Source organism: Terrapene carolina, unplaced genomic scaffold (genome assembly GCF_002925995.2).
Source record: "Terrapene carolina triunguis isolate 2854851 unplaced genomic scaffold, T_m_triunguis-2.0 Scaffold89, whole genome shotgun sequence".
In the NCBI taxonomy this organism is placed as follows: domain Eukaryota; kingdom Metazoa; phylum Chordata; order Testudines; family Emydidae; genus Terrapene; species Terrapene triunguis.
The window spans coordinates 25,814,897-25,827,208 of NW_020664440.1; the positions used below are offsets into that span (position 1 = coordinate 25,814,897).

The 12,312-nt window shown below is 40.5% G+C and overlaps 1 protein-coding gene across 1 annotated transcript in view; it reads right to left on the reverse strand.

Annotated features, from left to right (window-relative positions):
* The window catches only part of CACNA2D3 (calcium voltage-gated channel auxiliary subunit alpha2delta 3), a 734,667-nt gene that overhangs the window by 401,057 nt on the left and 321,298 nt on the right, over positions 1 to 12,312 (reverse strand). The window contains exon 6 of the mRNA XM_024221093.3: positions 3,042 to 3,173. Within this exon, the coding sequence (XP_024076861.2) occupies positions 3,042 to 3,173 (132 nt within the window). The remainder of the gene's footprint in view (positions 1 to 3,041; positions 3,174 to 12,312) is intronic.

Sequence of the window (12,312 nt, forward strand, 5' to 3'; positions counted from 1 at the left end):
TCTTTTTGTGCCTCATGTAATGTTTTTCAAGTAGAGAGATAGCCAGAGACACAGAAACATCCTAAGTGTGTCCCTAAGCATTTTTTTAATGCCTTGAAACTTATAGGAACGTTTTTCATGCCTTACAGCAAAGGCAATTCTCGTCTCTATTAACTTACAGAGAAGGTATTTGAAACCATGTCATCTGATATGTGGAACTTGACATGATTTCTGGTTTTCTGCTTTATGTCCCGTTTTTATCTCACCCCAGGGAGAGATGAGTCTCAAAGCACCAGGGAGAGGCACCCCTTAAGTCAGGGGCGGGCAAACTTTTTGGCCCGAGGCCCGCATCGGGTTTCAGAAATTGTATGGCGGGCCGGTTAGGGAAGGCTGTGCCTTCCCAAACAGCCAGGTGTGGCCCGGCCCCCGCCCCCTATTTGACCCCACAAACTCTTCTTGCCCCCTGACACCCACCCAGGACTCCTGCCCCATCCAATCTCCCCTGTTCTGTGACAGCCCCCCCGGGACCCCTGCCCCATTCACCCCCCTGCTCCCTGTCCCCTGACTGCCCCAGTAACCCCCGCCCTTGACTGCCCTCTGCTGCCCCATCCAACCTCTCCTCTCATTCCTGACTGCCCCCCCGGGACCCTGTCCCATCCAACCACCCCTCCTTCCTGACTGCCCCCCTGGGACCCCTGCCCCCTCCAACCACCCCTTCTCCCTGTCCCCTGACTGCCCCCGAAACCCCTGCCCCTGACTGCCCCCTGCTGCCCCATCCAACCCCCCCTTACTGACTGCCCCCCCGGGACCCCTGCCCATCCAACCACCCCTTCTCCCTGTCCCCTGACTGCCCCCAGAACCCCTGCCCCTGACTGCCCCCCGCTGCCACATCCAGCCCCCCCTCCTTCCTGACTGCCCCCCTGGGACCCTGCCCCCATTCAACCCCCGTTCCCTGCCCTCTGACCACCCCACCCCCTGACCACCCTCCGAACACCCCTGCCCTCGATCCAACCCCCCCACTCCCTGCCCCCTTACCGCGCTGCCTGGAGCACTGGTGGCTGGTGGCGCTACAGCCAGGCCACCCAGCGGGAGCCAGCCACACACTGCGCAGCACAGAGCACCGGATCAGGCTGGGATCTGCAGCTGCGCTGCCCCAGGAGCTTGTAGCTCCGCCGCCCAGAGCATTGCGCGGCGGCGGAGGGAGCTGAGGCTGCGGGGGAGGGGCCAGGGGCTAGCCTCCCGGGACAGGAGCTCAGGGGCCGGGCAGGAGGGTCCCGCAGGCCGGATGTGGCCCACGGGCCGTAGTTTGCCCACCTCTGCTTTAAGTCATATGAATGAGGAAATTATTAGCATGGAAAATGCTAATTTAATTTGATTTAGCATAGAAATAAAGATGTGTAGTAATTACTTTTGCTTACCACAATATGAAACAGCTCTACTACTCCAAAATTAGCCTTTTTACATTATTGTTAGCTGTCTTAGTTCTATTTCTACAGTTGCAATGTTGGCATAACTTCTGCCTGAAGTCACATTTTCATAATTCCCAAGCAAAATTAAAACTTCATTTTTTATTAAAAATTAAAATCCAGCAGAATTAAATATCTCATATGATACAGCACTATGCAGAAAAATGCCCCACGGGTCTTACCTGTTCTAACCAAGAAACATAAGTATACCTATAATTCTGCAAACTTTCCCCCCCACTTTGTTACATGTCTGTGCTAGCATGCATGCATGTACAGCATTTGCTAGAACCAGTGATATCTCATCTTGAAATTATGCCAACTCGCTCTGAATTTCTACATGGACAAGATGCACAGTGAGAAAATGTAGGCCTTGCAAATAGGTTTGGAGTTTGAAATGGCAAAAATTGCAAGTACTGGCTCAATTTCTTTTGTAATTTACATTCAGTTGTATCAATTTCCTGGTTGTCATAATACAAGGAATTTGTAAACAGTAAGCGAAATGCACTAAATTGGGTAAATGTACAAAAACATGGTGTTTCAGTTTCAGGGTAATAACACCTGTATTCACCCTCGGTGCTCCCTCGAGGGCACCCACTTAAGGTTCCTGGCTCCCAAATGCCATCTCTCTTGGGTGGAGAACAGCTTTTCTCTCTCTCCTTCCCAGGGTTTTACGGCTGCACATCTCCCTGCCTTACACTGTGATATCCCCAGCAAGCCAGTATGCCTATAAGCCACCACCTGTGTTTTACTTTCTCTGCAAGGGTTATGAGCAGTGTATTGCCAGCAGTTACAAGATACCACACCACTCCTTCTAAGCAAGCACCTTTATTCTTAAGGTAACAGCATTACAGAAAAAGCATGTAAGAAACCAAAAGAAGTCCCTATACACATGTCAAAAGTGTACCAGAGGTCACCCATTAGTCTTATGGGGCCCTAGTAAGTCAAAGTCTTTCCAACCCTTCTGCAGGGGTTGCACTGAAGAATCCTGGCCATACGTTGGATTAGAAAAAAGGCCCCAAGTCAGTTTAACCACAAGCTTTTTATGCCAAAAGCCTTTTCTTCGTCTGTTGGTCTCTGGAAAATCCAGTTTGAACTAGTATATGTGAGCCTCCCCAAAGGTGGGACCTCTCTAGAGGTGTTTAAAACCTAAGTGATTCACCTTAATCACCCCTCCACACACACCCTGGTTTTGGTTCTTGGAGAAGCTGTGATAATCATCCCGCATAGAACAGAACACAATCATACATTCAATCCCTGCCCCAGAGTGATGCATACACTTAATACAATATGTTCCCACAAAGATACTGCATGCATTTGCAATATATGTCACACCTGAATTGGGTAAATGTGCAAAAGCAAGTGACAATATATTTGCTGTTGGACTATTCCCAATTTTTTCACAATTACAAATATTAATTGGTGGGAAAGGGGATAAATATTAATAGCCCTTGCTTTTTTAAGAACTGCTCTGAGAACTCTAAATTAAGTTAATGGAATCTGTGGGTGCTTGCAAAATTCAGGACCTGCAACACTAATTTTTTCATGGAAACCTGTAGCAATATCACCTGTTCATTTTATTTTAATTAATATGCATACCTGGATACTGTCTAAAAAATCCCTTTGCACTTCCAAAGTACTGCCATATGAGAGAAGGGTCACGGTCAAAGTTATCGACAAACACCTTGTTTAAGGATTCTGACCAAAAGACTCCATTTACGATAGCTGGATCTGAAAAAATAAAGAAGAGTGACACTCAGTTGATAGAATCCCTTGCACCATATCATCTTTGGCTGATTCAGTATCTAAAACCATTGGTCTGCAAGTTCTAGCTCATAAGTCAAGTGCAGTCTCTACATGTGGCTCCTATGAAGAGCACAGTTTCAGTCAGTATTTCTCCAGGACTTTCTGGGTCTCAGCACCTGTTAGCTTGGTGTGTACGGGCCTCTGGAAACTATTTTCTCATTCCCTTCATTCCCAGCATTCAAGAGATGACCCAGAAAACACACCTACTCAAAAGAGAGAGAAAACTTCCTTCAGTAGCCAAGAGAGAAGGGTGAGGGGCAAATGCACTTCCTAGTCAAACTACCCTCCCAACATCTAGCAAGGTGTGGAGAGATGGGTGTGATGTTGTACTATAACATGATACTGCAACAAATGGACAATGGTGTTGAGTCATGATGATGCAATGTCATCATGTATTAATGCAACATGACAACACAAATATTGGATAAAGTGGCAGGAAATCATGATGGGATTATTTTGTCTCTCTCTAACATTCCATTTCTTAATAAAGTTGCTTTGAAGCAGTTACAGGCATACTTACAAACACTTTCAACACTATTTATGTATTTTACCTAATGGAAACGTATACATAGGTGTAGAAGATTCAATATATACATCACTAATCTGTGTAAGAGTTCCAAGACATACTTTATAGGTGAGAGTTAAATGTGTTAATTAGAATATATAACAGGAAGGGTCACATCACTATTACTGAATAAATGTACCGTAAGGGTAACAGATTATTAATTACTTTAACTCGTAATTTACACACTTTTAAGGCTTGGGATTTTTCATGATAATGTTATTGATGTATTCTGTATGAATGTTTTGTATTTAGTATGGTCACTTTAACTGTATGTTAAAAGTTTATTTGTGCGGATAACATACATAATAGCCCTGTCAAAAGACAGATTCTATTTCACCAGGTTGTTACTCTTACACACCAACACACCTCCTATCTTCGCTAAAATCTTTAGAGGGAGACCCTCTGCATAGTAGTATTTTTTTTTAGTACAATGGAGTCTAATGTATGTTTTACTTTATAATAATATATATTATTCAGCATGCACATTAGAAAGTGAAGTGCCTTTCATTTCCTGCTGGAGTATGTAAGCGTATTGTGATAAACAAACAAATGCATAGCAAACACAGCATAGCACTAACTACTATATGAAAAAACATGGAGCTTGGATTTTCCAACACTGATTGACCTTTTTTTTTTTATTCCCATAAACAGAATAGTACATGAAAGCAAACTAAAACTCTCCATGTGAGAAGATTTTTTTTTCTATTACGTTTGTTTTTTCTTTTAATACAGCATAGTATATTCAACCAGTAACACTTAAAATCCTAAGACACCCTAGTACTTTTTGTATGCTGTAAAGTGGTTATTTGTCATAAAAATGACAAAGCAAAATTGAATTAATATATTTGAAAGCCAAGTTTTTTGAGCTCGATATCACATGTGGTTGTGAAATGAGACATGATAAAGAAAGACACTCTATATTCCTAATACAACCTGCACCTAAAGGCAATGGTTTCAAAAAGAAAAAACAAAGCTAACTTAAAATCTGAGTTGTAGTATTGTTTTTAAAGGCATGAACACACACACAACTTGTTCAAGTATTTGAAAGAACACTTCCACTAGAAAAATAAAGCTAACTTAAATCAGAGCTGTAATTAAAAAAAAAAAAAAGCACATACAACTACCCACTTGTTCAAGTGTTTCAGATAATGCTTCCACAGACTTGTAAAATAATGGCACTCTGCATTGATTTCAGAAGATTGCTTAGAATGTGATTTTAATGGAGTGGAAAAAAGGTGAATTGTTTTCTATCCTTACATTCATCAAAGAAAAACACCAGGAGAAAAAGGGAAATGTCTCAGCTACACATCTTTGAACTCTGCATTCATCTAAATATTTGGGTTTACATAGACGGGCTGTTGAAAAAGCAAGCTCAACAAAGCAGATTTTGTTTTAAAAACATGTCTAGTGGAGTTAAATTTAGTCCTAGAAAATGAAATATTATATTATATATAATATCAAAACCTGTCAAACTAGAGACATACCAAACACAAATTTGAGTTCTCTCCAACAAATCTACTATATGAAAGTAAACCCATGTCACTATACAATGTTGGTGTTGCCTAAAGGGCATTATACTGTACAGCAGAAAACCTCAGGTGTTTGCGAGTTTACAGTTACTCCAATAAGTTTCCCTGAAACACCATGGCCTGAAATTCAGAATCATTCTTGCCTAACCTACAAAAATAAAACATCAATTTGGAGAAATACGATCCTAATCTAATAAGAAAGCAAACCTTGTGTTCAGTCCTAATACGGCATTTAGTGATTAGATGACAAAAGTGACGTGTTAAAATCTCAGCCATGTTCTCACCCCACCATATAGCCCAACACTATCTGAATATTGTGATTCTAATCCCATTGAAACCATGCTAGCTCTGTTGGAGGAGCCAGATTACTATAAAACAGCACAGCTGTTTCAATGACTCATTGCAGCAGTAGTATAGCTAAGGTGGTCAGGAGTTCAAATCTCACTTGAAACACAACATTTAGTTTCAGTTCTTTAGAGTTTATTTCCTTTTCTATGAGCATTTTAAGGGAGATCTCCTCTTCAGAGGGCATGCAAAGCGCCTGCTCTCAACTTGGCACCTGAGCTCCTTCATGGTCCTTCCTTCAACAGGAAGAACTAATAACCAATCTGAGGTCGGACATCACTGCTTTATGACTCTTAATTTTAAAGGCATTTTGGGGCTTCCTCACAATTTACATCCACGATTTCATGCCAGAAACATGACATCATACAATTTCAATGGTTCACCAGATTTCTTCTATCCTGCATTCCTCAGAGACCCCAAAATCTTATTGCTTGTCTCCACCCTATCCCAAAGGCTTCACATCACACCACCACTCATTCCAGCAGAATAAAACTCAACACAGCTTCATTTGGAGTCTATATGAGCTCAAGTTCAACATATGGGAGGCCATTTTCTTGCCACCAGACAACTTTACTTGCCCAGGCTGCAAAGTTTCAGTGTTATAATATGAAACCCTGAGAGTAAGTATTTGAAAAATTATTTTAAAATAAACAACACTGCAGATAGCAAGTACCAAGGGAAAGTGATGTTTATAAATTAAGACATATTGAAATATCCATGCTTGTAACTATAGATTGCTTAAGGATGAGCTAACAATAAGTAATCGCTGTAATGAGAGAGAGAGAGAGAGAGAGAGAGAGAGAGAGAGAGTGTGTGTGTGTGTGTGTGTATTGCCACAAACCAGGAAATTCTGATACAACAGGGAAAATTTTACCCACACATGCCTGTTTTAGCATATTTTCTGCATTACATTAATATCAATAATCACAACACATCCAAAGGCTGATCACTTAAAAGCATTAATCCAGTGACCCTGAAACTAATCAGAAACGGAGAGGTGCATTAAGCAGGGCATTTTAAGTAAGAGGCAACAATTAAAAATCTACCATGCCCTTTAAAAGACAATCAGCTCCTTTAAAATGAATGCTAGATTGTCGAGAGAGGATTTACTACCTTCCTGCATGTTGCACTTTCATTATGCTGGCTGTACTGTTAGCAACACTCTGAGAGTGACCTGAAGGTGACTCTTTATACATCAGCCACTCTTATTTGGAAACATATTAGGCCAGACTCTCTTCAGCCCTTTCAGTGATGGGCAAGGAAAAGTGAGGTGCAGAAAACTTACCTGCACTATGCCCCTCAATCAAGTCTCTACATTCCACTGAGCACAGTACTCCTGAAGTGCTAGCAACTGTTAAGAGGCCAAGAAGAGAAGGGGCAAAAGATCAGAGCTGCAGGCATGCTCCCTTCATGTGCTGAGAACTCTGGGAGTTGTGCTGTGGACATAATGCCTTTACAGTACTCCTGATGGCATGGCTACACGCCACCCTCAAGGCAGGGCTGTGACTATAAACTAGAGATCCACCGCTTATAACGGGCATGTTCATGACTTTGCCAGCTAGCACACCTTACTCATAAACTAGGAGCACCCAGGTCCCAACATGGTTGCTGTGTATTCATTGGTATTTGGACCAGCTTCTCTCTGTGAGAGTGCCACCCAAACTACAACTGAGATCCATTCGAAATTTCATGGCACATCTTCTAATGGTACATACGTTAGACCTGTTGTGCTAGCCAAATTCCAATTCTGGTAACTACATTCTGCCAAAACAGTATTTTCCACTGCCTGTCCTGTTGTGTATTGCTGCCGTGTGCTGTTTGCATCCCCCAAAATACACCTCTACCTCGATATAACGCTGTCCTCGGGAGCCAAAAAATCTTACCACGTTATAAGTGAAACTGTGTTATATCGAACTTGCTTTGATCCACCGGAGTGTGCAGCCCCCCCCCCCCCCCCCCGGGGGGCACTGCTTTACCGCGTTATATCCGAATTCGTGTTATATCGGGTCGCGTTATATCGGGCTAGAGGTGTAGCTACATTTCAATATTGGGTAACGAGATTCTTTTGAATATTTGGGGGATGAAAAGCTGTATGTAAACAAAAAATCATTACATGATGCTATAAGGCAAACTCAAAAACTATAAATGTAAATATCTTCTGCCAGAATACTTTAAACATAGATCCTATTTTTGTTTTGCAAAGACATGTCCTGGCAATAACCTCTAAAATAAAATTAAAACATTCTTTTATTCTCCCATCTTCTACTCTGGCTGGCTTGCAGATATGTATGATTTTGTTCTATTGCCATTTGTGTAGCTGCTATCAGTTTTTTTTATTGATATTTAATATAAACACAGCCCCGAGGCAAACAGGTACATTGACAGGAATCTGAAATATAATTGCCAAGGAACAGTACAAATGCATGTAGCAATTAAGTAGGTGTCACAGACATTATTGACCCTAAGAAGTAGGGCTGAATGCTCAGCAAAGACAAGCAAGATGTGCCAGCTGAAAGAATGCACCAAAATGGAATGCACAGAATGAAGAGGAAGACTGGCACTGGAATAAGAAACATTTTATTCACATGGTTCACAAGAAATTCACATGCACAGGGAAATAGGTAAGATAGTTCTATGATAAGAGGCTAATATTTACATTTTAAATAGTGTATTTTGCATTCTAGTTATTTCAGCAAGCTTCAAAATAATATATTTGATACTGATGGTGAAGTGCAATGACTCTGAAGGAAATACAATATTGTTGTTCCCACAATGTTTTGGGCAATCTGTCTCATTACTGAGAGTGAGTATTAATCAAGATAATAGGTTTAAAATTGTATTCAATAGGTGATGTGATCTTTAAATTCTGCCTGAACAGCTTCCAGAGACATACAAAAGGTTCTCTCCCTGTAATGTCTGCCCTGAAGGACAACAACTCCAACACTGCAGAGCAATGTACAGTACCAATACTGCAGCTCAGTGTCAGTACTGCATATAAGACCAAGTGATAGTACGAGACTTAAAATCCAACACACTTGTAGCTCAAAAGGTGACAGAACTGCCAGCTAAGCCATGCTGACACTGACAACATATTTAGTCTGATGATGTTTTAAAAATAACAGAAACCAATCACATCACCAGTATAATGATTTTTCTAGCTGGCACTTAAAATAGTGCTTTGTATCTTCAGAGCACTGTCCAAAAAATAAAAAATAAATCCTTCACAATGCCCCTCTGATGTAGTTAAGTAACACCCAGTGTCACAGGAGCCTGAGAGCCTGTAATGACATTAAAATAGAATTTGCTCCTGAACACAGAAAATCTTGAACTACTCTAAACATTCTGAAATATGATAAATTAATACATTTTTATGTAATTGTGTGCACATACAATGCACCTTTCATCTGAGGATCTCAAAGTGCTTTACAAACGTATATGAAGTCTCAACACCCCTGCAAGATAGGTAAAGGGTATCACCCCACACTACACCGGGGTGCAGCTTATCTCTGGGGTGCATGGTAACAGACAACAGCGTAAGACAGGAAGTGGTGAATACCATATCTATTTGAAAGTAGAGGAGGTATTTAGACATTTACAAATGAATTACCCAAGTTGGAATACAGCCATAGTGTGCTCATTTTTATGAAAAGTTCATGGAATTTTTAAATTACCACGGTGGTCTAGATCTCAGTTTTATTTCTCATTCAAAAGACACCATTCCCAGCTGTAAAGTTCTCCCTAACACCATGCTGGGGCACTGTCTCAGAGAAAAGCTTGCCGCCTAATGAATTATAAAGAATACTTTCTGCAACACTTGGGGGTACCCTGGAGGTCTCCAATCCAACTGCTGACCTCTTTTAACCCTTTTTAGCTTGTGAGATGTAGTAGGATCACAGCATAAGGTAAGATGATGTCAGGCAACAGGCCAGTTTCATATTTTCTGAGAAATATAGAACAGATGTTTATATTATTGTAGGAATACTAACAGAAGGATAGCAATACTGAAAGACAGGTACAGTACATGCTTCTAAGAAAATGCATCACCACAGAGCTCTAGAAGGCCAAGGTCTGATTGAGGCAAAGGGAAGAACGATGACTAATGCAGCGCTCCAGATAGGAAAGGAAAGGAAAAGTACAACTCTCAACTCACAATAACCAACAAACTGAATGAATAGGAGCCCAACATAAATGCAGCAAGTTCATCATAGAAGCAAATCCAGACTCAGAAACTAAAAGAATATGAAGAGTCAATTCTGACACACAGGAAATGCTTGAACATGTTTCCAACAAACTGGATGGAACTGCATCTATCATCGACCAAGTATCAGAGGGGTAGCCGTGTTAGTCTGGATCTGTAAAAAGCGACTCAGTCTAGAAGTCTAGAATCAGTCTAGACCGATTCTTGCCTGCATATTTATACCTGCCCCTGGAAATTTCCACCACATGCATCTGACGAAGTCGGTATTCACCCACAAAAGCTTATGCTCCAATACATCTGTTAGTCTATAAGGTGCCACAGGACTCTTTGTCGCTTTATCATCGACCAGGAAATCTAAAACTATGCTGGTGGCATGGGAGGAAAAGGTGCTTGACAGACAATACAGGAAGCCAGTAGAACATACTGCAAATTATAGCAAAAGAAAGGAAATGTCAATGCTACTAAATGAAATCAACCATGCCATAAAATATTTAACGTACAACATACCAAAAGAGAGTTATAGCTCAGCTGCTGTCCAAATGATATATGACAAGGATAAGGTGCAGCCTTGGAAACCAAAGCTAAGCTCATAGAAACTGCTCAAGGACAAACCTGTGTACAGATCTTTTCTGTAAGTGTTTTAAAAGCAAGCAGAAGTAACCACATTAAGAAAAAAAACAAGCCCATTGTAAAGCAAGTGCCTGATCATTATTGTTAAGTTATTCAATAGGAAAATACCATGTGTACTATGAATGGGGACTATGCATATACTGTAGGGTATGTTGGAGCCTTTAAAAAAAAAAAAGAGAGAGAGAGAGACTTTTTGTTCCTTTTGCTAAAACGTATTAGGATCATATAGGGCTACAGTCAAATACCAAGCCTCTACCAATACACATAAGAATATATCAACACAAGTGTGGTTGTGTGAATCTGGGTGAGACACAGATCAGACAGACACAATGTTGTCTATCCTCAGACTGTTGACTGTGACAAATCACTATCTTATCTCCACAATTCACTTGTCCCACAACCTGCCAATAGCTATGGTGCTTCTTTAAAGGCCCTATTCAGCACTTCTTACCTAGGCAAAGCTCCCACTGCCTTCAACGGAGGTTCTGCCTGAGTGAAATGTGGTTAGAACAAGCTTTTCGGATATGAAAGTGTTCGGCTGCTTAAAAACCTCTACAACGACTAATAAAACATATGGAACTATAATACAAATGGACAAGTGCACCTTGGGATGAATACATTATGGATTCAGAATTATGGATTCTAAAACACTAATTGCTCCTTTTGAAATCTGGCAAATAAAAACCATAAGAAAGAAACACAGATAAACAAAGTGCAGACAGTGTAAAATGCCTTTGTAGGTTTTCAGACAAACAGTATTCCTAAATGTTTTATGTTCTAGCCAAGTATACTAATACTAGACCAAAAGAGCGTGCTTTCTCTCTCTGCCTCACACTCCTGTCACGGTTGTTCTTTCACACCATACAGATCCAAAAAAATCAAAGTGAGGTCTGTGTTATGTAGCAAGATGGAGAGGCAAACAATTACTGTATTCTAAAATAATAGAAAAAAAATGAAGAAAATGCATCTTAGAATAAATGTGTATGTATCTTTCTGTAACTATCTTTTCCACTTCCCTGTAAACAAAAGCTACAATTGTTACATTTGTCCTACAACCATTTGAACAAATGTCTGGGCATATCGAATCCTGATGGGTGTCAGAAACACAGAGATATTATATCACTTACCACCTAAGTGTGGAGATTTAGACTACTTTCTAAATATACAGTTCAGAGGGGAAAATGGTGCCTAGAAAAATCTTTTTTTCAATCCAGTCAAAAACTTTTGTATAACTATAGAGTCATGAGTTTGTTTTTGATTAATCCATTGTATGTCTGCTTCTATGGTGGGTGGCATGGGGGCTTGATTTGTTTCTCCTCTTATTTAAATCAATAATAGGCCAAATCCAGTTTGCTTATTCAGACTGAAGCAAATGGAACTACACAAATGAGTAGGGCCAACAGAATTTAAAATACAATCCGTTTTCTGTATACACCACCATATTCATTTTTGTTGATGCTGCAATCGAGAAAGGCGCAGATGGCTTGCACAAGTGTTTTATTATTTAGAAGCGATAACTGTGTGAGCCCACTAAGCTCGCTTCCCCCCCAACTCAAAAAGAGGTTGACTCATGACTTTTACCTTATTTTTACATCTACTCTTAATCCTGTCTAGTGATCATTTACAATTTTTCACTTTATTCCTCAGGTATTTGTCTTACTCATTTTTTGTTTCTTTGTTTTTCCTGTAGAATGTACCTAACATGTAAAATGAGCAGTTTCAGAACTGAATGATAGACCAAAGAGTGCAAATTTTGCTATCAGTTATACTAGTATAACTTTCATTGAAGACGGTAGG